General features: G+C 44.5%; 1 protein-coding gene across 5 annotated transcripts in view; it reads right to left on the bottom strand.

The window, feature by feature from the left end:
• The window catches only part of LOC147033760 (synaptic vesicular amine transporter-like), a 201397-nt gene that overhangs the window by 26792 nt on the left and 147253 nt on the right, over positions 1–27352 (bottom strand). For 4 of the 5 annotated variants that reach the window (XM_085870347.1, XM_085870353.1, XM_085870362.1 and 1 more), the window contains 5 exons: positions 18338–18433; positions 10829–10907; positions 10178–10491; positions 8956–9075; positions 8063–8196 (listed from right to left, as the gene is read on the bottom strand). In XM_085870347.1, the coding sequence (XP_085726473.1) occupies positions 8063–8196; positions 8956–9075; positions 10178–10491; positions 10829–10907; positions 18338–18433 (743 nt within the window). The remainder of the gene's footprint in view (positions 1–8062; positions 8197–8955; positions 9076–10177; positions 10492–10828; positions 10908–18337; positions 18434–27352) is intronic. The other variant, XM_085870329.1, reaches the window with a different exon arrangement.

The raw sequence follows: 27352 nt of genomic DNA, 5'->3' as shown, positions 1-27352 counted from the left end.
TGCTCTGTGTCTCCCTCCCTATTATAAATAAACCCCTGTTAAATGTACCAGCTCGTTGTCTGTCGTTTCTACCATTGACCCAGCACGGTGCGGGCTTGAGAAGTAGTAAGGCCGCTTGTGCCGTAAGTTTTCAATGGGACCGGCGCGACTCTGGTAATTCCCGCTCGGTTACGCCGGACCCGAGTCGGTACATGCGACCCGGTTCGGACTGAGTCGGCCGAGGGTGTGGCTTCCCCGGTAGCTAGACGGCGTGAGTACTTAGGTAAATTGGAAAAGACAAGTGGACCCTACCTCACGCCGTCAAAATATTGGCGACCACGGTCCTTTAAGTGCCCCATCGACTCCGGAATTATCCGGGGTGACGACCTTTCAATTCCGGTGTTCGGTGGGAGACGACCCGACTGCTCCGTCTCGCGGTCATCCTCGCCACCGACCCCCGGCCCACAACAGTATTACTCGCTGATGTGTTTGAGAAATTTGGAGAAGTTTGTTGGAATAAAGATTCCGATGGACTTGATCCTGTCCATTATTATACATCTCATGGACTAGTCTGGAGCGCGATGTTAAAAATGACTAAACAACCCCTTGATCTTCTCAGTGATGTAGATATGCTCTTGATGATTGAGAAGGGTAAAAGAGGAGGAATTTCACAAGTTTGTTCAGAGATACGCCAAGGAAAATAATAAATATCTTCCAGACTTCTCACCTGATAAGCCCACATCTTACTGAATGTACTATGATGCTAATAATTTGTATGGCTGGGCAATGTCTGAATCTAAACCCTATGGTAATTTTAAATGGGTGAAAGAATATGAGTTAAAATCTATCTTAGATGATATAATGTCCACAAGTCAAGAAGATTTAGATAAACGGGATTATGGGTATTATTTTGAAGCGATTTAAACTATCCTAGAAAAATTCATAACAAACATAAAGACCTTCCTTATAGAGCTGAAAAAGAGATCCCCAATCAAGAGCTATTCGGTGGTTATCAACATTTCTTCAGCTCTTCAAATGAGTTTAAATATATTCCTACAACTAAATTACTAACAACATTGTTTGATAAAGAGAAGTATGTTTTACATCAAAGAAATCGAAAGCAATTTATAGAAGCAGGTCTACAAGTTAAAAAGGTACATCGGGTACTAAAGTTTAGTCAAAGTCATTGGTTAGGTAAATATATTGATTATAATTACGAGGATGAGAACAAAGGCAAATAATGATTTTGAGAACGACTTTTTCAAGTTGATGAATAATTTTGTATTTGGTAAAACAATGGAAAATATAAGGAATAGAAAAAATATGACTTGCTACAACATGGGAGCAGGTGGAGAAGTTGATAAATAAACCAATCTTTAAAAAAGTAGAAATATTTGCAGACAATTTTTGTGCTGTTCATTTGAATAAAGGGTATAAAGATGGATAAACCGATTTATGTGGGAACATCTGTTTTAGATCTTTCAAAGTATTGGGTAGTCGATGTAGTTGGAAAAAAAATAAATCTCAAAAAAAATTTTTTGGATATTTTTTTTCTACCCTTATCAGTATTTCCGTCGATACGCTTGTCTGTCTGTCTGTCTGTCCCTCTGTTAGGTCCAGTGCTCTGTTAATGCAATGGTGATTTCGATGAAACTTGGTTGGTAGGTTCATACCATGACCGAGTTGTGTGCAAATGAGAACCGTTGCTATGGACACCACCGTTGCCTAGCAACGGGACTTTGAAATTTTTGAAAAATCATAAAAAATTAATTTTTTCGAAAATCAAAAATCGGGCCACAAGCGACTGTGGGCAGTACATTCAGCCATATTGTCAAAAATTTCCAGCCGGATCCTATGAAAACTGTCGGAGAAGATAGACTTTGAATGAACCCTGGTCGAAAACAATAAAAAAACGAAGTTCGTTATATCTCAGAGACTATGAGTCAGATATACATGAAACTGGTATGGAAGGTTCATGGTATGTCCTAGTAATGTATGAGAAAGAACCGTTGCTATGGACCCCTCCGTTGCCTAGCAACGGCCGACTACCCATGTTCGCCTACCGGCTTGTTTAATCTACGATTACTTTTGTAATAATCTAAAGAAAAGATATGGTGAGAATATTGTATTGCTATATATGGATACGAGTAGCTTCATACGAGAGATAACTACAGATGATGTTTATAAGGATATGAAAGGAGATGAAGATATTAATGATACACGTAATTATGATCCTAATAACCCACTCTTTTCAAATAAGAATGAAAAGGTTATTGGTAAATTTAAAGATGAATTAGGTGAAAAGATACGAAGTGAAATTGTAGGTGTTAGATCAAAGGCATATGCTTGTAAATACTTAACGAGAGAGTTAAATAAATTCAAATGTGAAAAGAAACTTAAAGGTCTAAAGAAGAGTGTATTAAAAGAGACCATGAACTTTCAACATTACCTTGAATGTACATGGAAGAGAAAGGATGTTTATAGAGAGATTAATCTTATTAGAAATTATAAACATGAAATATTCTCAGAGACTGTGAGTAAGAAAGATAGAACAGCATTTGATGATAAAAGATATATCATGAGTGACGGAATAAATGCATTACCTTACGGGTTTAAAGTGTAAGTATGAATAAAAAATGGGGTTAGGGGTTTTAAAGGGTTACCGCTGCATTATTTTTAATCGATGAATAAATGAAGTTATTCCTGAAAATAAAACAAATATTTATGGTATCTCCATATGATTACTCAATTTGATTAAATAAATGATCATATGAAAGACGATGGAAAATGTTAGGAGTAAACAAAACACGACTTGCGACATCTTGGAAAGAAGCATCGAAATTAATAAATAAACCAAGTTCTCAAAGGGTTTCGAAAAATGAATACAATAAGAAGTTATAAACATCATTGATATTCAGAGGAGGTAAACAAGAAAGCAAATGGGGTCTTTTTACACAGAGGAGGTTATATATGCCTGGTGTTGGCTTAATGGTTTGGGTGGTGGGCTTGGGACCCTAGAATCCTGAGTTCAAATCCCCCTTGGCTGTTGAATTAATGCCAGGTGGGGTTAACTCTGCCTGTCATCCTTCTGAGGTTGACAAAATGAGTGCCAGCTTGCTGGTATCTCGTGTTGGAGTGGCGACCTACCCAGGATTGTGCCCAATAGCCAAGAAGACTGCTTCAGCAGCACCAATGCTCTGCACAGAGCATGATCCCAATGGATGGATACAGGTTATATACAGAGGAGGTTATATATTTATATGCAGAGGTGGGTAAATAAGAAAGCAATTGGTTGGGGGAGGGGGGCTGGGGGTTAACGGGGAACCGCTGCATTATTTTTAATTGATAAATAAATTAAGTTATTCCTGAAAATAAAACAAATATTTACAGTATCTCTATATTACTACTCAATTGGATTCAATAAATTATCATATGAAAGGGGGCGAAGCCCAGCCCCCCCGGCAAGGGGAGTAGTATCAAAAGGGAGGGCTATGATGAAGTAATGTGTACCAGTTGGAAAAGGAGAAATATGAGTGAGCGTAAGCGAGTGAATGTTGCAACTTTGATAAATGGTAGTCATTGCTGCGTCAAAATCTCCCTTTTGATACTACTGCTGGATGATGGCAAGTTCAAGGATGAGAGGGTAGCTGAGGAGTTTGCAAACAGGCTGAGTGGAGATTTGGGGGGTCTGGGTGCGTTGGGGAATCCTGAAGAGTTGTGGAGCGCCTTCAAGACTACCGTCCTTGATGTTGCTGGTGGATGTCGTGGAACTCACCACAAGGTGAAGAAGAATTTTGTCTATCAAGGGACACTGGATACCATTGACCAGAGTCACAGGGCCGAGCTGAATGGCAGAGCTGAGCTGTTCAGAGAGCTAAGGCATAAAACTGCACGTGCGCTAAGGGTGGACAAGAAGGCCTTCATGCGAGGAATCTGTGAGGGGGTAGAGCATCACCTGTGGTCGTGATTCTCGTCTTGCTTACAGGGGAATTTGTGCATTGCGTTCCCCCAAGCCCATTCCTCGGTGTTCTGCCGTGAGAGTGGAGGGTGGTGGGCTCTTGACAGAGGAGTCCAAAGTGAAGGCCCGCTGGGCCGGTTACTTTGAGTGGCTGTGCCACGCTGATCCACCAGCTGTCGAGTTGGATGTCAGGGGTGTGACTATCCCTATTGCTGACCTTCCCAATCAACTCTGATCCACCTTTGTTTGTGGAAACACAGGCTGCGGTGAACCGGTTGAAATGGGGTGAAGCTCCTGTGGCATCCATGCTGAAGTTCTCAAGGCTGGTGGAGATGTTGTACTCATGTTATTGCATGCAGTTCTTTGCTCTGCCTGGAGCACAAGCATCATCCCAACTGACTGAAAGAGGAGCCTGGTTGTCCCTTTCTGGAAAAGGAAGGGTGATCACCAGGACTGCAGCAACTACCGAGGGCTCACGCTGCTCTCAGTGCCGGGCAAGGTCTTTGCTTGAATAATTCTTGAAAGGGTTTGCCACCATTTACTTGAGCACCAGCGTCCAGAGCAGTCAGGCTTTACACCAAAGAGGACAACAATTGAATGTATCCTTGCTCTTCGGGTCCGCACCGAACGCAGACAAGAGTTTTGGCAGGAGCTGCTTGCAGCCGATGTTGATCTGCGCAAAGCATTCAATTCAGTGAATCGGGATGTCCTCTAGAGGAGTCTTGGTCTTCGTGGGGTGCCACGAAAACTGCTCAATCTGATGTCTGATCGATACTCTGGTACTGAGTATGCTGTGAGATGTGGTGATACCATCTCTGACTTATTTGCAGTAGTTACTGAAGTTCATCAGGGGTGTGTACTGGCCCCCACATTTTTCAGTGCTTGTCAGGACTGGATTCTGGGGAGGATCTCGGAGAGATCAAGCTGCGGTGCATCATTTGGGAATGTCAAGATCACTGACCTTAATTTCGCAGATGATGCAGTCACCTTTGCAGGGACTCTTAGGTATCCTTTTGGGGGCCCTTGAGGTGCTGAATAAGGAGTCTGAGCCTCTGGGATTATGGGTTTCCTGCGTCAAAACTAAGATCCAGGCTTTCAATGACATCTTGGATGCTGCCATCTTGTCTGTACTTGTTTGAGGTGAGGATGTTGACATCATGGAGAGATTCAGTTCCTTTGGCAGTGATATTCATGTCTCTGCTGGCTGTGAGACAGAGGTCAATAGACGTCTGGGTCGGGACTGGGGAGTCATGGATTCAGTGGATCATGGGGTGGCGCTGCCAGTTCCTGTGCAGGACGAAAGTCCGACTCTTCAGATCCTTGATGCTTCCGGTCTTGCTCTATGGATGTGAGACTTGGACTCTGACCAGTGATCTGAGACAGAGACTTAATTAACTTTGGTACCAGGTCTCTGGAGAATCCTTGGCTATCGCTAGTCAGACTTTGTGTCCAACCAGCGGTTGCTGCGATAGACTCAAATGAGATTTGTTACCTACATAGCCCATGAGCATCAGCTGCAGCTGTATGGACATGTGGCTCATTTTCCTGACACTGATCTTGCTCACCAGATTCTCTCAGCAAGGGAGCCTCGTGAGTGGAGGAGGCCAATGGGCCGACCACATGCCTCGTGGTTGCAGCAGGTTGATCGGCATCTCAAGGAGATGGGGATGGGCCAGGCATCTGCCTGGGGAATGGCCAGACGGAGGCCCCTGGAGTACCGGCAGAAAGTGGACGCAGCGACGTGCTGCTCTGGTACATGCTCCCATACCTGCCCTAACCTCCACTTATGGCTCGCAGAATTCCTCGCCTGCTGCAGTCAACGTGTAGCCCTAAATGGAGTTCTTTCATCCCCTCTTCCTGTCCAAGCTGGAGTTCCTCAAGGCAGTGTTTTTGGCCATGTGTTTTTTCTGGTTTTCATCATTGATCTCTCAGATTCCCTGGAAAATCCTCTATATCTCGTTGCTGATGATTCCACCCTCTGCCGTACCATCTCTCATTCCTCTGATCAGCAGGCAGCAGCCTCTTCACTCTCTGCAAACCTGGATAAAATCATAAGCTGGTCAAACACTTGGAAAATGTCTTTCAATCCAGACAAATTTCACATCCTCACCATGTCTCTCTGGAAAAACTCCTATCAACTTTCTCAACAATCCCCTTGAAGAAGTCCTTTCATTCAAGGTTTTGGGTCTCACTATCTGCCACGATCTTTCCCGGGAAAACCACATTTCCAAGCTGGCCTCCAAAGCCAGTCGCCGACTGGGCATCCTACGTCATGCATAGTCCTTCCTTGGCAAACCTAAGTTCCTGACCATGTACAAAGCTTTCATCCACAGTCTGATGGAGTACTGCTCTCCCCTCTGGGGTGGTGCTACTGCCTCACACCTTCGTCGACTTCACGCTAATGGGCAACCAAGGCTTTTAGGATCATTGGTATCTTCCATGATGAAGCTTAGTCTTTGGGTGTCTCAACAGAGGCAGGTCGGTGGTCTTTCTGTCTTCCACTGTCTCCTCTCCGGCCTTACCTCCCCCCCACCCCCAGCTCTGTCTGCGATCTGTTCCCCCTGTATTTCCTCAGGGCACTCACGGTCCACCTAAAACCCCCTTCTAGTGAATCTGCCAAAATCAAGACATTCACTGCTCACCTTCATTCTTTCATTCCTCTTTTTTCCCACCTCTGGAACAAACTCCCACACACTTCAAACCCACTCTTGTCTCCAGGTCTTCAAAATAGCTGTTCACCACCATCTCATATCTTCTCCCATCCAAAATCTTGATCATTTCTACCCCTGATAATCCACCCCAAACCCACCTTCTACAAATTCCCTGTTTTCCTTCCTGAAAGTCCCTGTAGTGCCATGTTGTTTTTCTCTGTGTACTCCACCCCATCCTTCTCCCTTCCACAGATCTCCTACCGTCTTTGTTCCCCACTATTTTGTGCTTCCCTCTCCTGCCCCTCTTATCTCCTGCCTTCTGTTTCTGTGTACTAGCTCTGACATGAGCATCGACTTGGTATACAAAAATAAATATATAAAACAAAAAAGGGGCTTTCAGGAGGCATTGATCTGTTTCTAAAAATAAGTTTATTTCTAAAATAATTTCCATTCTTCTTGTCAAAGACAGTTTGTTTTTCAGTCAATATTTTGGAATATGTCTCAAACTATATAGCATAATTGACCGTGACAGGACCAGGGGCCACATCCTGAGAATAAAGAAGAGAGTTGAGATGGTAGTAAGGTAGGGATCTTTCATAGTCAATGCATGGAATGGTTTCCCTAGAAAGGTAGTGGCAGTACCAGTCCATACGTTTAAATTGGAATGAGGTAGGTACCGAAAAGCATTGGAGTTACATGGATACTTGCAGGTCTGATAAGTATCTTAATTATGGATGGATGATTATAGACAGGTGTGGTGTTTGTGATATCTGTGAGGGACGCCCCTTCACCTGAAGTGATTCAAGTCCTGGGAGAAGAGGGGTGAGGGGCGGTGGGAGAGGATTTTAAAATGCATGTAAAACTAGAAGGGCACTCGGTAGAGCGCATACCACCGCCATGTAATGCCTGATCCACGAGAACATATCGGGCCCAATACATTTTTGAAATATCATGCTATACAGCACTATATCGTTTTTGGCCAGATCTCTCAATGGTGAAGAATCACTTCAAAATTTAAATTCATGCATCCAGATCCGAATTTTCACCAAAATCGAATCAATTCGTCCTTGCGACACACCCAACATGTCTACCAAGTTTCGTCTGAATCTGTCCACAACTTTTTGACCTATCGTGCTATATGTCGTTTTTGGCCTGATATCTCAATGGTGAAAAATCACTTTTAAAATTCTAGTAGTCGGATCCGGATGCAGATCTTCACCAAAATCTATTCAGTTCGTCCTTGTCACACACTAAACCTATCCACAAAATTTCATCCGGATCCATCCCTAACTTTTTGAGATATCCTGTACACAAACCGACAGACAGACAGTAAGGGGTGAAATCATAACCTCCTTCACCTTTGGTGGCAGAGGTAAATAAATAATTTGTCATTCTAAACAGGTTAAGGAGTCGAAGAAGAGGACGTGGAGTCTGGGTGGAGGCAGCAGGATGAAACCGTGTGTGACTAGACTACCATTTTCTCCTCTCGCCCTGGGGGGTTGCGCAGAAAGAAGCAGAGCGGAGCAAATGCAATGTCCACCAAGCCAATGATGGTCATCATCCAAGGGAAACCGATGGCTCGAGCAATGGCTCCTCCAGTTGACGGACCTGCCACAAGGCCATCAGAGATAGCTACAAGTTAGCGGAACCAGGAGGTGGAACTCGAACATCGAGGATATCCATTAATTCACGATGCTCTGTCAAATGTTGAATCCATAAGAAGTCAAAAATTAACGTTTTCAAATTCTTATTCATATCACATTTATGTCAGCATATTAAGGAGAACAAATACCGCATGCAATATTTCCACTCATGCCTCTATCTGATTAAATTTGAATATTTGTTGAAGAATGATCATAGAGTTGATGGACAATTGTCTCCCAACAATCTAATGTTTTCCATACGGTTTGTGAGAGCAGTAAACTGTGTTGTTTGCCAATGTGAAAGATTTTGAACCACATTCGGTGAGATCAAACACTGCAGTTTAGGTTAGCCTGTTCCATATACCCATGAAACAGAAGACCAAGAAGTGTGTGAGCACACAACTCATGACGCTGTAAATCCTTGGTTGATACCCCACATGACTGCGTTGATTTGCCCAATGTCCAAATGTCCTCGCAATTAAAGCAAAACGACATTGATGTCTCCTAACTTGGTCACTGGGTGTACCGAGCAGAATGAAGAACTAGTGTCCATATGCATTGTAGGACAAGTAGAACGATGGCTGAAATTTCATCCACTGGATTCTTAGGCTGAACCTCGGCTAGCCCGAAGGAGCTAGTGGAGATGTGGCAAGTTAAAGGTTGAACAGGAAAATGCTCCCATCTCACAAAACCTCCAGGCGATAGCAGCAGGAAAGCAAATTACCAAGTGCGTAGCCCAGGCAGAAGGCAATATCCGCTATGGCATATAAGTTTCCGTAGACCGACACGTGCCTTTGATCCACCAGCCAACCCATGAGAGGCATCAGAGAGGAATCCACCATTCCTGCACACACGGAATTAAATTTACCGTTGGATTTTAATTTCCTCTTTCAATCACACCACACCATGATGTTCACTGACATGCAGCTACTTACTATGCTCATGCAACGAGAACTTAAGTTCAGAGGAACTGGTTTTGTGACTTTTACATTTCTTATTTTTTTTCACAATAAACATGAATACGTGTTGAACAATGAAGCCCAGGTGTGTGATGTTTAAGTACACAAACATGGAGGAATCTTTGATGCGTTGTCGGTGATGAAATGGAACCTTGTGGCTGAAATATTTATATGTTGTTTTTTACCTTTATAACCTCAACCAAATACACCGGTTATTACCACCCTGTGTATGTGAAGTGAAAAGCAAGGTTAAGCAATTGCTTCACTTTTCTGTCTGTCTGTCTGTCTGTCTGTCTGTCTGTCTACAAACACCAATTTATGATCAAGGAACAATTTAATTTCAATTGAATGTTTTATTTTGAACACGAATTGGAACATGAATCGAAAAACGAACCTGTAGTTTTACCGAACTTTATCTTTGAACTCGTCCCGATCACACATGCGCAGAGTGGAGTGAAAGAATATTTTTATTCTGTCTGCCTGTCTGGCAGTTAAACAAAATTTAAAATTATTCCAAGCAGGAAACGTACTGTTTTTAAGGATGTCATAAAGGACACAAACAAAAGGCACGAATAACTAACGTTAAATAAGGTGTTGTAAAAGACGCTGCATCAACAGCGGGAAACTTCCGGAATTTTTTTTTCTACGACCTTAAAATATTTTATTTAAGTTGAATTATATAACTGAATACTGGAAAACACAAATTGCCTTTTTGGCATTTTCAAAAGCCTTCGGTTTAGCAGTATTTGGACAAAAAGTTACGGCGTTTTACATCATCTCGACCAATCAAATTTGCCGTTCCCAGAACTCGCTCATGTCCTTATTTCTCAAGTTGGTGTGGTAAGGTGTTTTACTAACTCTCGAGTTCTACATGTGTCCTTTCCTCTGCACTCTTCACAATGTGTCATATTGGAAGCTTATTCTCCTTTTCATTTAAATAACTGAAAGCCCGTAAATTATCTCCCAGATGCAAGTAACTCGACTCACCAATGGCAAAGCCAACTCCAAAGTTAGGAACAATCAGTCCATAAATGTTCTTGGCCAGTGGTATCTGGAGTTCAAAAGCATGATGAGAAGCAATGCTGGACTTTTTGCCGCTCCGCAATGACCACCGAAAGTTACGTGCACCACGACAACGATGATAATTATCATTAGATAGTCTTTGAATGTCTACTACTCTTTCCTTATAAACACAGAACTGCGGCAGTTGTTGAAAGAGGGGTGAGTGCAGATTCATCGATGGTCTTACACAAATGATGGAAACGCCAACGATTACCATTCCAACCAAAGAGCACAGCCACCTGTAGGAAAGCAGAGTTATTCTGTCATCAAAATTACACGAAATTATACTGCAGATCCAACATTGGATACTTATCGTAAATCTACAATTATGCTAAAGCATAAGCATATGAAATCTGGTGTGTAGACAACAGCTCAGCAGACCCGACATTTCCACAACAGGACTCCCTTCATTGTCACCGTGTAAAAGGCAGTCCTGTAGTGGACATGTGGGCCAAATTAGTTTGTCATGCTAATTTGTCACGAATGCATTGAATATTGATTGATCCCGACTAACACAATTTTTGTTGCCAACCTGAATCTTGTTCTACTCTTTGCTATCAATATGAGCAGTTTTACCGGCCCATCTTGTGTGAAAGTGGTCCAAAGAGATTTGTGCCAATGAGGTAGGAAATGCTTGCAGGAAGAAATGCCACACCTGTGATGAAAAGCACAGTAGAGCAAAGTATAAGCACCTGGTATATCCTCCAATGGAGTCTCATGCTTGAATTCCTCAAAATCTGCCCGGATAACCTTCCCGGGCAATGGCAGTGCAAAAGGCAACAGTCAAACTTGTGAAATACTGGAACCTCAATATTCCTATGTCTCCACCTTTCCCAAGCTTGACTCCTCAGCAAGTCCAGATTATGGAGGTGGTTCAAATTTGACTGAGATATTTGTTTATAACTATAACTTGTCTTGAATGATAGATTAAATACTAATCCCGATGAACACTCAGGTCCACCAACACAAATATCCCGCAAACACCAATGTACTACCAACACGAATACCTACGAACACCAATGTCCTCCTACCACTAGTTTCCTACCAATACTAATGTCCTACCAACACGAATGTCTGACTAATACAAGTGTCCTACCAATACTAGTTTCCTTCCAGTACTGGTTTCCCACCAACACTCATGTCCTACTAATACAAGTGTCCAAAGAATACGAGCTTTATACTAACATGAATGTCTCACCAATACTCATGTCCTCATAATACAAATGTGTTCCCAATACTTGCGTCTTACCAACAAGACTGTCCTACCAATACCAGTGTCCCACCAACACTGGTTAGGTCAGGTCACTTTATGGGAGCATGCGCTGGAGCAGCGCATCACTGCATCCACTTTCCGCCGGTACTCCAGTGCCCTCCATCTGGCCATCCCCCAGGTATCCCCATCAACTTGAGATGCCGATCAATCTGCTGCAACCACGAGGCACGTGGTCAGCCCAATGGCCTCCTCCACTCATGAGGCTCCCTTGCTGAGAGAATCTGGTGAGTAGGATCAGCATCAGGAAAATGAGCCACATGTCCACATATCTGCAGTTGATGCTCATGGACTATGCAGGAAACAAATTTCATTTGAGACCGTCTCAGCAACCGCTTGTTGGACACAAAGTCCGACTAGTGACAGCCAAGGATTCTATGAAGAGGCCTGGTACCAAAGGAATTGTGTCTCCATCTCAGAACCTTGGTCAGAATCCAAGTTTCCTATCCATCGAGGAAGACTGGAAGCACCAAGGACCTTAAAACTCAGACTTTCATCCTCCTGCACAGGTACTGGCACAGTGCCACGCCCCGTGATGCAGTGAATCCATGACTCCCCAGGCCCGATCCAGATATCTATTGACCTGTCTCACAGCAAGCAGAGACATGAATATCACTGCCAAGGTAAGTGAATCTCTCCGTGACTTCAACATCCTCACCATAAACAGGTACAGACAGGATAGCAGCATCCAAGATGTCGTTGAAAGCCTGGATCTTAGTTTTGACCCAGGAAACCTGTAATCGCAGCGGCTCAGACTCCTCATTCAGCACCGCGAGGGCCCCCAAAAGGATATCCAGTCTCCGCAAGGATGACTGCATTATCTGTGAAATCAAGGTCAGAGATATTGACATTCACAAACGATGCACCAGAGCTTGATCTCTCCGAAATCCTCCCCAGAATCCAGTCCATACAAGCGCTGAAAAGTGGTGTGGCCAGTACACACCCCTGACAAACTCCAGGAACAACTGGAAATAAGTCGGAGATGGTGTCACCAGATCTTACAGCACTCTCAGTACCAGATTATGGTTCAGACATCAGATTGATCAGTTTTGGTGGAACTCCACAAATATCAAGATTCATCCAGAGGGCATTCCAATTCAATGAATCAAATGTTTTCCAGAGATCAACATAGACTATGAGCAGTCCGTGCCGAAACTCTCATCTGTGTTCGGTGAGAACCCGAAGAGCGAGGATACAGTCAATCATTGACCTCGTTGGTGTAAAGCCTGACTGCTCGAGGTGCTGGTGCTCAAGCAGATGGTGGTGAACCCTTTCAAGAATTATCCAAGCAAAGACCTTGCCCAGCACTGAGAGCAGCATCACCCCTTGGTAGTTGTTGCAGTCCTGGTGATGTATGCAGTCCTTCCCTTTCCAGAGCGGGTCAACAGGGCCCCTTTTCCAGTCAGTTGGGATGATGCCTGTGTTCCAGACAGAGCACAGAACTGCATGCAATGCGATGATGAGTCCAGTATTTCCACCAGCCTTGAGAAGTTCAGCATGGATGCCATAGATCCCAGGAGCTTTACCCCATTTCAACTGGTTCACCGCAGCCTGTGCTTTCACAAACGATGGTGGTTCACAGATGATTGGAGGGTCAGCAATAGAGATAGCAACACCCTGGACATCCAAATCAACAGCTGGTGGATCAGCCTGGTACAGCTGCTCAAAGTAACCGGCCCAGATGACCTTCACTTCACTCCAACACTCATGTTTCACCAATACTAGTGTCCTGCCAATACCAGTGTCCTGCCAATACCAGTGTCCTGCCAATACTTGTGTCTTACCAATACCAGTGTTCTGCCAATACTTGTGTCCTACCAATTACAGTGTCTCACCAACACTTGTGTCTTACCAATACTTGTGTCTTTCCAATTCCAGTATCTTACCAATTCCAGTGTCTCACCAAGATCAGTATCTTACCAATACTAGTGTCCTAACAACACTGATGTAATCACTATACTAATGTCATGCAAATGCTAAGGTCCTTCCAACACGGATGTTAACTCCTAAACTGACATTTTTTTTGTATACATTGTCGAGGCACGTATGAGAGCTAACACACAATGCACAGCAAGGGTGGCATGAGACAAGAGGGTCAGGAGAGGGAAAGACAAACAGTGGGGAACAGAGACATGATATGAGGAGATCTGTGGAAGGGAGAGGGATGGGGCAGGGAACATGGGGTATACAAGATGGACACCACAGGGACTTTCAGGAAGGAAAGCAGGGAATTTGAAGGAGGTGGGTTTGGGATGGATTAACGGGAGTAGAAAAGATCGAGGGTTTGGATGGGGGATGATAAGAGGTGGTGGTGAACAGCTGTTTTGAAGGCCTGGAGGGAAGAATGGGATTGAACAGAGTGAGAGAGTTTATTACAAAGGCGGGAAAAAAGACTGAAGGTGAGCAGTGATTTGTGATTTTGGTAGTTTAACGACAAGAAGGTTGCTAGCGGACCCTCAAGCGTCCTGCAAAAATATGCGGTGGGGGGGACATCGCAGACAGAGCGGGGGGGGGGGGCGAGAGTGGAGAGGAGATGATAGAAGACAGAAAGACCACTGACCTGCCTGCGGTTAGAAAGTGAGGAGTCCCAAAGACTTGACCTCATCACAGGAGATACCAGTGATCCTAAATGCCTTAGTTTCCACAGCGTGAAGACGTGAAAGGTGAGAGGCAGGAGCACCAGGCCAGAGCAGAGATCAGTTCTCCAGCAGGCTGCGGAAAAAAAGCTTTGTATGTGGTCAGGAGCTCAGGTGAGCCGAGAAAGGACTTTGCACAACGGAGGATTCCCAGTCGGCGACTGGCTTTGGAGGCCAGGTTATAAATGTGGCTTTCCTTGGAAAGATCATGGCAGATAGTGAGACCCAGAAGTTTGAGTGAAAGGACTTCTTCCAAAGGATTGTTGAGAAAGTAGATTAGGGGATTTTCTAAACGATCTTTTCTGAGAGACAGTGTGAGAGTGTGAGATTTGTCAGGATTGAAAGACATGTTCTGCGTGTTGCACCAGTTTGTGATTTTATGCAGATCTGCAGAGAGCGGAGAAGCTGTGGCTTGCTGATCTGAGGGATCACAGATGGTATGACGGAGGGTGGAGTCATCAGCAAAGAGATATAGAGGATTTTCCAGAGAGATGGAGAGATCATTGATGAAAACCAGAAAAAGAACAGGGCCCAGAACGCTACCTTGAGGAACTCTAGCCTGGACAGGAAGAGGGGATGAAAGAACTCCATTTAGGGTCACACGTTGACTGCGACAGGAGAGGAAGTCTGCGAGCCATGAGTGGAGATGGCCTTGGATACCATAGGAAGAGAGTTTGGTGATCAGGGCAGGGTGCCAGACTGTGGCAAAAGTATGCAAAATGTCAGGGGTTATCGTTCTGATTTCATGTCCAGCATCGAGGACCTCCATCCATTGTTGGGAGAGCAGAAGCAGCATATCCAGGGTCGAGTGACCTGGTCTGAAACCAAATTGATGATTGGAAATCAAGCCATTGGAGAAGAGGAAGGATTTAACGTCTGAAGGGATGATGGATTTCATGACCTTGCTGATGATTTGGAGAAGGCTGATTGGTCTGTCATTGCAGAGATCTGTTTTTGCACCTTTATTTATGTAGGGCAGTAATGTTTGCTGATTTCCAAGCAGATGGCAGATGACCTTGAGAAAATGAGAGGGTGAGTAGAACAGAGAGAGGGTGAGCAAGAGCAGAGGAGCAGTTTTTTTTAGAACATGTGGGCTGATGCTGTCTGGACCGGTTGCAGAATCTGAGTTGATGTTTGACAGCAAACTCTCCACTTTGTCAGAAGAAAAGGACACAGAGTCCATAGACAGTTGGGTGTGACTGGGTAAGGTGGGTCCAGAAAGCGATGGGTTTGGGACACAAGATTTAGATGCAAACACCGAGTTTAGACATTCAGCCTTTTCACGTGCGGTATCAGCAGTACGGCCATTTGAGGTAAGGGAGGGGATGGAGGGGGAACATACACCAGAAACAGATTTGATTCGACACCACCAGGATTTGGAGGAGGGAGAGAGGTTTCAGAATTCCGACTTGAGATTAGAAAGATGTTGTTTTCTGGCTCTCCTGAAGGTGGACACACACTTGTTCAGAGCTTTATGGAAGGAACTGAGATTACCCTCAGTTCGATTTGCTTTCCATGAGGAAAAGGCAAGTTGTTTCAGGACAACTGAAATGACGTTTTGACATTTCCTGACGTTTCAAGACATGACGTTTGGTTTGTTTTTGTCGTGACAATAAACTGTTTGATCAGTCAAAATGAGATCTTTAACTCACTTCATGTTTGGATTGTTGATCGAAGAGTTGGTTTTTGCAGCTTGCGGATCATTCTGTGTACTTTCACATCCATATTTAAATGATTTACATCTGTCAACTGCAGATGTTTTTGTCAGGAAGTCATCACTTGCATACTGTTCAGCCAATTGTCTGAAAATTTCAACAGGCTTGATGCTTACATTGACCAGAAAAATTCATCACTATTATCAAAATAGCAGACCCGGTGGCATAATGGTTAGATCGTTAATTCTTCGTCTGGATGGTGGTGGTTTGAAATAAAACCCAGCTGAGTCATACCAGACTGTGAAATTGGTACGTGCTGCTTCCTTCCTTGATTCACAGCCCATAAAATAGTAGAGGGCCCTCACCCTAATAAATATGCACGACATTTACAGTTTTTGCCAAAAATGATTTTTCTTTGGAAATGTATTCTTGAGGATACTTTGAACAAATTGGCTCAAAAACACAGAAAATTGCACCCCTTATGCCCCTGGAGGGAGTCTTTGTCCTCCAAGACTCTGTGAGAGGGGTGCATCTTGTAACTTCCATGTTTAAGGATCGATTCTCACAAATGATGCGTTATATGAAAGCTCTTCTCAAGGTCAAACTATCGTGCTCAAAAACACGTGAAAATTTCGCTCGCTTATGCTCTTGGAGGGTCCCTTTGCCCCCTATGGCACCCGAGATATTTCAGAAATATGTCATTCACTGATTATATATAAATATGCATTGAAAATGATATTCAACATTCACAAAATGCACTTGATGATGAAACTTCACCAGTGTTCAATTTCTGATCCATCATTAAGAAGTACCATACAATCCTCCTGATTCGACTCCATTCTTACCACCAGGAGAATCATCAAATGAACATCCAAGCGATGAAGGCCATTTCCCCTCTCATCTTCAGAAGAGATCATTTCAATTATGCTCGAGCAATCATGATTCATATCAGGGATATGGAATGTCTCCCATCGAGTATCCGAGCTCAATTTGATGCCGGAATGTGGGGCATCAGCAAGATGATGAGGCGTTTCTCGGCACTATCAACCGACCATGCATTGGAACAGGGAATCAAGGAACTGAAGGGAGCAGGAGGGGTGATTGGCCTGCCGGAAAGGCCTGCAGCAATGGAGAAATGGACATTGATTGTACCGATGATGGGAGCTCTCCTCCAACAATTTGAAGATGGCAGTGGTTTTCAATCTTCGGATGCAGACGTCTTTCGCCACGATGGGAACCCAGCCTCACAAGTATGGTTGGAAACATTCCTTCGAGAACTTTTGGTGGTCTTGAGGCCAAACAACCCATTCAAGGAACGTTCCAATGACCTTGTTATTCTGCATGGACGAGAATGTCAAAGCGAAAATGGCGCACAAGATGTGTTCCAGTTTGAAAAGGCAGCTCAGAAGCAATAAGAAGGTGAGAACAAGCTGATCTGAGAAACCGGTGACCTGAAGCAAGTTGAGAAATCTGAAACTAAACTTCTACCAGGGGAAGCTGACAAGGAAGAAAACAGCAGCAGAACAGAAAGCCAGGATGTTCAAGGGCCATGCATCCTTGCCGAGTGCCTCGGCGGTGTCCTTCACAACCTGACAGGAGGATGTGCAAGTGGTCTTTGATTCTGAGTTTGAGGAAATTCCAGCGACCCTCACTGTTACTGCCAGTTGTAAATCGGATCTCCTTCATTGGCTGATGACTGAAAATCCCTTTTTTCTTCAGACCCAGGGCTCGCCTTATTCGACACTGTCATCATCAAAATGTGTTGCATTTTTGAAATTCATCAAACGATTAATGAAAGTTTGGCAAATGATGAGTTTTGCTAATGTCGAAATAAGTGATTAAAAAAAAATCTTGTTTGGTCTTGAAAAGAGCTTTCATATGATGCATAATTTATGAGAATCGGTCCTCAAACATGGATGTTACAAGATTCTCGGGGGGGGGGGGCTGAGGGACAAAGGGGCACCCCAAGGGCATAAGGCGGCAGTTGTTTTTGTGTGTTTTTGAGCCAATTTTTTCTAAACATCCTCAACAATACATTTCTGAAGAAAAATCGCTTTTGGCACAACCTGTAAATGTCCCATCATCCTGATCGCCCACGAAAAAGGGTAGAGCACAGACTAACAACCATCGATTGGCAACCATTGCACAGACTTTATGAGCCTAATGACTTCCTCCTGCATTGAAGTTCCTTGAAAGGGAACTCATATCAAAATTATGTTACTTGCCGCCATCTTGATTTTCAGCACATGCATTAGAGCAAGAAACAATTGACTGATTAATTATAATTTATGGTCATTGTTTATCAAGTTAAGGTGTACGATCATTCTACATATTTGTATCTTATTCCGCTTTTTATAAACCAAATTGTAGGTCAAATATGAACCACCATTGTAAAATATTTCATAACCCCTAGCATGTTAGGACAGCCACAAAAGTTGAAAAATGTTGCTACTGTTGCTGATGTCATGGTTAATCTCATTTGCCACGTGCCCTGTAACGTAGGATGGTCGTGTTGCAGACACACCAAGCTGCCATCGAAGAGGACACATTGTCTCCATCATCCAGATAGGCAGTGCAGGTTCGAGTATGGCGATGCCCATGTTAGAAAAACACATCCCACCTGTAGGCAGGGTGCGTGATACACACAATCAGGAAATGTGTTAAGACAAGAAAAGCACATTTTCTCTTGCGCTACTACACACTATCGTAAAAAAAAATCTAATCCTGTCAAAGAGAAACACTTCTGAAAAGGAAGTTGAAGATGAATGACATCATAAGTGGCAAAAAAAACCCAATAAAGATAAGATTTCAACTTGGACAGTAATATTATCTCTTTAAAACAAGCTTTGTGCAACATTCTCACAATATCTAGCAAGTTTCACAAACTTGTTCTTTGTTTGATTGACAAAATAGACTGCCAGTGATATCTTCTGATCTCCACCAATGAAGATGAACAGAGGTTATTTATTCACCCGTGTTTGTCTGTCTGTTTGTTATGTACGGTACTTGTAAAATAAACGATTCGCAAGGACCGTGTATTGGTTGGGCTGACCTGTTATTCTGTTTGCATAATCGCCTACAGGTCACATTTTTACTCTGATCTTCACGAAACCGAACCACTTGGTAAAGGTAGAAGCCTATTGTTTTTAAGGTCAATAAGTCAAGGGTGAAGGTCACATAAATTGTCAATTTTCATCTGATTAGATATATATATATATATATATATATATATATATATATATATATATATATATATATATATATTTTGTTGTTGCGGTTCTCAGAACCGTATGCATACAACAGATAGGTGTCCCAAGACAGTTTTATATATATATATATATATATATATATATATATATATATATATATATATATATATATATATATATATATATATATATATATATATATATATATATATATATATATATATATATATATATATATATATATATATATATATATATATATATATATATATATATATATATATATATATATATATATATAATTCCAGCGATGTCTGGGTGTGTGTGTGTGTGTGTGTGTGTGTGTGTGTGTGTGTGTGTGTGTGTGTGTGTGTGAGTGTGTGTGTGTGTGTGTCTATGACCACTGTTTCTCGACAACCACTGCTCCGATCTGATTGAAACTTGCCCGGTATATTGCTGGGGACCAGAGTATGTGCCTTTTCAAGGTTTGATATTAATCGGACAAGTGCTTCCCAAGTTATTGCCATTTATTTACCAAACAAATAACAGGACATGTTGCTGCGTGGGCGTGGCCGATGGGGAAGAGATCCTCAGCCGTGTTCCCCATTACGGGTTACAACGTACGGACTTCCGGATAGTGATGACTTACTGTATTCTAATAATTTCTCGATTTCTTCTGCGCGTTTATAAATAAACACAATGCCCCAATCCAGTCGTCATTTAAGAGAGCGAAGGAACGGCCTGTGTAGTTGTTTGAAAGTTTTTTTTGGGGTTTGCACGTACGGCCACGCACGTACGGCCATGCATGTACTGGCACACGAGAGCGAAGGAACGGCCTGTGTAGTTGTTTGAAATTTTTTTTTTGCACGTACGGCCACGCGAGAGCGAAGGAATGGCCTGTGTGGTTGTTGTTTCTGGCATGCGGTTTGAAATGTTTTTTTTTGGGGGGGGGGGAGTTTGCACGTACAGCCACGCACGTACGGCCATGTACGTACATATAAACATATTGTTACGTTTGAGGGGGGGTATGCATTCAAAGGGTAATTAGGATGTTTAATTAGGTATGCCATGCTGTTCGAGTTTACCAGGATCTCGATGTAATAAGTAGCAATTCAGTGGTGATAAGTTGTCTCGTAAATGTTAATTTCTTCAAGGGGGGAAATGATAATTGTCACATAATTAGATAGGGACACGGGATAGGGTAAGTGTGTCTGCGTAAACCCCTTTTGGTATTCTCTGGAGACTGGCCGTGACGTCACAGGACAGTGCAGCGGATGGCTCCGCCCCGTGATCACGATTGGCAGAAGGCGACGGCGGTGGGCCAATAAACGGCTCGATTGGAAGTGACGAGGACAGGAGGATAAAAAGGTTCTGTTCGGGGTCGAAAAGGAAGAGGAAGAAGATTACAACCAAAAGATCGTGTTTTTTTGGTGGGGAAGCTGTTGCGCGGGGAGCGTCCTTGTTGTTGTGCTGATTCGATCATGTTCTTGATCGTGTCTTGGAGCCTTGCTGAGCCTCGTGCCTCACCTTGGTTGGCTCTGGGGTTCTGCTGACTCGGAGTACGGGGTCGAACGGCGGGCCGACCTGCCTCCCTCTCCTGCTCGCAACTTGGCGCCAGAACTGGTTCCCTGGCGGCTGTGAGCAGACTTGGGCCAAGACCAGGAGGTCGACAGCACCACGGTTTCTCCTGCTCCCCTGACGAGAGCAAGGCCAGCTCGTCCGACGCCGATCCAGGGACAGTTGCGTCCACACCACGGTCCAGCCTGACCACCAGAAATAGCTACGTTTTGTGTGTGTGTGTGTGTGTGTGTGTGTGTGTGTGTGTGTGTGTGTGTGTGTGTGTGTGTGTGTGCTTGGCGCCTTAGAAGGTTTGAGATCTCTATATTCATTGGAATTGTCTGTGTTTTTCCCCACGCCCGATCCCACACCATCCCGTTGAATCGCCCCGGATCCCTCTTCTTGCCGAGTCTTGTTATTTCTGGTTAATAGTAAAAACGAATAAACATCATCAACTCAGTGAAAAGTGACTCGTGCCACCTTCCTCGTCCCGTTTGCGGTAGAGCGATTAGAACCGCCATGTTTGAGTTATAAATAAATAAACCGCCTCCATCGTTTCGGCTCATTCTACGTTGGCGGGACTGTTCAAGTCCCGTGGACGTCACAATATGCACATATATATAAATATAAATATATATATATATATATATATATATATATATATATATATATATATATATATATATATATTGTTGCGAATTCTGGCCCGCCCGGCATGCGATCGGCCACGTAACTCAAATGGCGGCCGCTTCGCCCACCGAAACGGACAATTCAGTCGTGACCTTCCTGGGACTACCGCCAGAAACCAGTCACAGGTGGGGGTTGAACCCCACCACCACCCAGTCCGCAGTCCACCCACGCGAGATAGGGTAAATCGCCGAAAGTCGATATACCTATGGTACTCACATGGGTAATCTGCCGAGGGATGGGACCACGCCACAGGCGAACTCCGGAAACGAACCGCTTAAGCGGTTCGTTCCGTATTACAGGGATAACCGAGCAGAGTTATCGTCGGCCTTGACGGTTCCGATTAATTACCGGGTGTTTTAAAACCCACTATTAATCCCTTACGTGATGCAAGATGGAGATTCAACAAAGGAAAGGATGCAGTGAAATGGGAAACAGTTTGACAAGCAAGCACTTTATTACACACACACAGACAAGCACGTATTCACAGCCATACAGTAATGCACATATAAAGCAAGGACACAACGCAGAGCTACAACCAAATATAATTATTATACAGGGACACTTAAACAGTTCTACTTGATGGACTGGCGCCACACACACACGTTTACACAGAACCCAAAAGAAATGGAAGTCGCGACTTCCCTGAGCGTGTCGAGTCCTTCCCTTGCGACCGCAACTCCGAGCCCCTCCGGCGTGGTCCGCGAGCTCGTGCCGCGCGTCGCTCGTGTGGTCCGCTCGACAGTACGGACGGGGTTTTGAGGAAACGGACGGGGTTTGCTCGGCGCTATTTTCCGCGCTCGCTCCCGGGGTCCCAGGGCTCGCGTGAGGATCAAAGAAGCAAGGCCAAACGACGACAAGACGAATCCATAGGAACAAGAACCCGACTGGAACAAGAACCCGACGAAACCTCCTCGTCCGTTCCTTTTGTAGCGCGGGGCCCCGGCCTTTGCCCTGCCCTGTTTCTGGTTCCACCTCCCTTCTGGAAGCTTCCCAAAAAGGGGCGTGCCCTCTCGTTCACCCCTCCCCGCGCCGTGCGGGGGGCGAGGAAAGTCAGTCTTGGCTCGGGGCCAGGGAATTATTCCCCCAAAATCAGGCCCCAACCTTTTTTCACCTTTGACCTCTAGCCCAAATCGCACCTCCCCCATGCCAAAGCACGGGAAAAGCAGAAGGGAAAATCCCACAGGCGTTGTTGGTTTTCTTCCACCCGCGCCGTACGACGAGGGAAGAAAGATTCGGGCGGGAGATGCCCCTTCGCACCCCGGCCGCCGCTGCCACTCCGCCCCTCCCATCCGTCCCGCGGAGATCGTGACCGCACGGTGCTCGTTGAATGGAGAGTGGCGAAGATATGGTAGCGTATATGTGGAAGGTGGCGTCGTGTAGTGAATGGCGTGATCGTTGAGATGTTGGTTGTGGCGATGTTCGTTGTTGTTCTTGCACCAAATTAACAATAGCCAAAGAAAAATGGCGAACTCAAGAATCGCAGCCCGAATAGATCACATATATTTCCTCTAAACAACTGGTTTGGGCGAACTACACATGAACTTACCAATATATCTCACCTGAGGACCCTTTATGGTGTAATGCGAATTTCCACAACCGTAACAACACACACACACACACACACACACACACACACACACACACACACACACACACACACACACACACACACACACACACACACACACACACACACACACACACACACACACACACACACACACACACACACACATATATATTGTTACGAATTTGGGAATTCGATTGCACACAACATTCAGGTTCCTTTTGTCAGCTATGTCGATAAGTGCTTGTTCCCTAGATAGCTCACCTTCCATTGTTTAAATGTTCAGAAATAGATTAGATGCGCTGCGGAACGATTTAATAGTTAGGGAACGAACAACGGAGACATCCCTCCCTCTCTTCTGCGAAGAGCAAGAAGAACCCTGCCGTCCCGTGACTCATGATGTCAACAACTCCCTCCCACCTGTGGCTGAGCGGGAGATGGAGCACGAGGGCATAAGTCATGAGTCACGCCGGGAGCGGGGGAAGAGCAGGAGAAGGATAAGAGGAGATCTTTTCTTTGTTCGTGTTCGGAAGTTGAGGAGTAAGCTTTTTGCTTCGGCAGAGAGAAGTCGCTCAGCAGACCTTCGGGTCCTGTTTGGCTTGGGAGGAGGCTTTTTGCTTTGATGGTTCCGTGAGCTTCGGCTTCTGCTTGGCTCGGGAGAGCTTTTTGATTCAAGCTGCCCTGTTTGGAAGAAAGTTAAGCCGGTTGGTCGGCTCGAGCTGCGAGTGGAGGCTTCTTCCTCTTCTTCCTCTTCTTCTTGGTTTGTGGAGCTTTTCGTTCTTCATTTTGTTTCCCGGCTTGGTGCGACACATCGGCCTCTTCTTGGAGTTGGATCCTCGGGGAAGCGACCATCGGCAGGAAGGATCGGCGCCTCGTCTCACCGGCTCGTGTTGAGAAGCGCGGGAGGATTGGCGGGAGCTCGGGAAGGATCGTGGCGATTGGATCCAGCTCGCTCTCGCTGGAGCCTGGGTCCGGACAAGTTGAAGACCACACGAGGTGGAAAGGTTTGAGTCAAGCTCTGAGTTTCAGCTCACCTGGAGCTCGTTAGTAAAGGCCTTTGCCACCATCTCTTGGGTGTGTGCGTGTGTGTACGTATGTCTGTGGGCCCGTCGAATCAGTAGGAACTGCTGTTAAGTGTAAATGACTCTACATAATAAGTAGACGGTTGTAGTTCTTTTCTCGTGCTTTTGTTGCTTGTATAATTGCATACGTGTTTTGCCTTATTTAATTGCATACGTGTTTCATTATAATAAATGTTCTTGTGTGAATGTAAACCTGCTCGTTGCGTCCATTCCCTCATTGACTGAACATTCCGTGCGTTGGGAGTTAGAAAGCCGTTGGTTTGCCGTAATAGGGGGACATTTGGACCGACGGTTCTCGGCGATTACGCTGCTGGGAATCACGTACAGACAAGCTCGCCTCGGCGGTTTGTTCCGTACGAGTTTCGTCGAGGATGGAATACCCCGGTAGTTGGATCACGTGGGTATTTAGGTCCATTGAAGATTGGCAATCGACCCTACCCCACGTGATCTGCCGATTGGCGTATTTCGGTTCTTGTACAAGGACCCGTCGCTCGGAGTTATCCAGGCAGCGATCTAAATTCCGGGCGATTGATCGGGCCGACTCGACTTAAGGCTCCGTTCAGAGCGGCCGGTTGGCGGCCGACCCCCGGCCAGTAACAGTATATTGAAATTTGGTTATTAACCCTACCCCACACCGTCAGAGAATTGGCGATCACGGTCCTTAATTGACCCATGACCTTCGGAGTTGTCTGAAGGTTACGACCTGCAATTCCAGGTGTTCGGTGGGAGACGGCTCAACTGCTCCACCTGGCGGCCGTTCCTTGCCACCGACCCCTGGCCCACACCAATATAAGGTGAAAATTTTGAAAGGGGGTGTGGAGTTTCTATTGACACTATATGTATGTGTATATACACACTTCCAGGAATAGATAGATAGATGTGGTCAGAAACTTTCCCTTGTCTTCCATTCACTTAAATGTAAAATGGAAATGGGGGGGGGGGTACATCTCACAACTCTTATTTTCCTTCGACTTTGGATCAGTTTTCTAAGGGCACATTACCACATAGACCGGGAGCATCACAGGAATGACCCGCCACTGGGTAGTGATATGATCTGCGAAATGGGTGCCCTGTGACTGTAGGAGGGTGAGAAGGAGAACTCTTTCACTGTGGGGTGGCCAACACAACCACTTTATCACTGTCAGGGTGTGACGCAATCACCCTATGGTAATGTGCTGATGTATATTAATTACATATTCTTTCAACGTGAGTTGGACCATGAGTACATTATCTATCTATCTATCTATAATTCCAGCAATCTCTGTGTGTCTGTATGTCTGTATGTCTGTGACCGCTGTTTCTCGACAACCACTGGTCCGATCTAATTGAAACTTGCCAGGAATATTGATGGGGCCCTGTGGATGTGCCTTTTCAAGGTTTGATATTAATCAGACAAGTGGTTCCCAAGTTATGGCCATTTATTTACCAACCAATGACAGGACACGGTGCTATGACATCACGTTTGACGTCACAATTCTTCTTCTTTTTTTCTTTTCTTTTTTTTTTTTGCACGATTGACGTCACAACTCTTCTTCTTCGTTTGATATGACGTCACAATTACGTACGGCCACGCACATACGGGCATGTACGAGCATTATTAAATATTGACATCGATATTATTGGTACACATCACATATTATTGGATGTTGACTACGTCTATTAATTACAAACTATTGTAGCGTACCCTTCAGACATTTAGACCTTTTGGACCCTTTAGACCTTTTGGAACCATTTAGACTGTGTTTGACCTTTTAAGACCCTTTATACCCCTTTGACCCTTTAGACAATTACACTCTTTAGACCGCTTCGACCACTTGACCCTTTAGACTCATTGACCAAATTTAGACATTATAGACCCCGTCGACTCCTGAAGACCTTTACACCCTTTTGACCCCTTTGACCTTCGATGTTTTGACCTATTAGACCCTCTTTGGACACTTTAGACTCTATAGACCCATGAGACCCTTTAAACCTGTAACTACTGTTGGAACATGCCATTCACACCTTGAGACTGTTTCGACCCCTTGAGCCTTCAGAGCATTTAAATCTTTTTGACCATTTAAACCCTTTCAACCTCTTGGACTCCGAAAGAACTTTGCACCCTTCAGACTGCTTAGAACCCTTGACCCTTCGACCTTTTCGACCCCTGTTCTTCATTGCATGGCCCATGAGCCACTGGCAGCCCCTGTGGCCTAAAGTGTGGCCCCTGACATGCGGCTGATAATACACAAATGTGCAAACACTCCATCCTAATCCGCCATAAATGATATAAAATTCACCCAATGGTTTCAAATGAGTGTTCCAACACAAAGCATAAAAGTAACATAATTACATCAGGATATGGTTGCAGTATACAAACAATTTTGCTTGCAGCCCAGTTAACCAAACCAAAGAAGAGTACGTGGGGGCGGCGCCTCATCGCAGCCATTACGGAATCCTGCAGGCGATATGGCGGCTCTCATACTGATGGATTATTGGAAAAAGTGGCCCCCCTCGAAAAAAAAATAGTGAAGATCACCGTTTTAGATCTTTAGACCAATTAGACCCTCTTTAGACACTTTGACTCCATAGACCCTTTCAACCCCTTTAATCCCAAACTACGATTGGCAAATGCCGTTTCGATCTTGAGACCCCTTTAGACCTCAGACCTCGAGACCCCTTAAGACCCTTATAGAGCCCTATAGACCCTTTGAAATACTTCGACCCTTTTAGATCTTATGATATGTAGCATGATATCTCAAAATGTTTATGGATGGATTAACACGAAACTTGGGGGATAGGTTGGGAGTGTGACAAGGAAGAATTGATTCAATTTTGGTGAAGATCCCAATCCGGATCGAGATACGAGAATTTTTAAAGTGATTCTTCACCATTGAGAGATGGAGCCAAAAACTGTGTACAGTATGATATCTCAAACAGTTGTGGACGAGTTATGACAAAACGAGGTGCACGAGTTGGTTTGGTGACAAGAACAAGCCGATTCGATTTTGGTTAAGGTCCAGATTCAGATCCGACCTATCAGTGGGATACAACATTTAAACTGTTCAGCCTGGTGGAGGTACACGCTCGACCGAGTGCTGTTCCATTTTGCCAAGTGTCAGTCTCAGTGATTTTTTTCATGTATTTTTTTGTGAGCAGGATAACTAAAAAAGTTTGTGGATGGATTCGGACGAAATGCGTTGGACAGTTTGGGTGTGCGACAAGGTCGAATTGATTCGATTTTGGTGAAGATCCGGATCTGAATGGGAGAATTTTTAAATTTTCAAAGCGATTCTTCAACCATTGAAAGATGGAGCCAAAAACGAAATATGATACGAGTGATACCCGTGCACATGCACAGGATGCACCAGGTAGTAAGGTAACTATAGCAGTACAACATAGCTGGTAGCAGACGACAGACCATACACGGGGAATGACAAAAATACGCATTGTGC

Source organism: Eptatretus burgeri, chromosome 1 (assembly GCF_056783735.1).
Source record: "Eptatretus burgeri isolate ZD-2024b chromosome 1, Ebu_testis_v1, whole genome shotgun sequence".
Lineage (NCBI taxonomy): Eukaryota > Metazoa > Chordata > Myxini > Myxiniformes > Myxinidae > Eptatretus > Eptatretus burgeri.
This window is presented reverse-complemented; position numbering and strand designations above follow the sequence as displayed.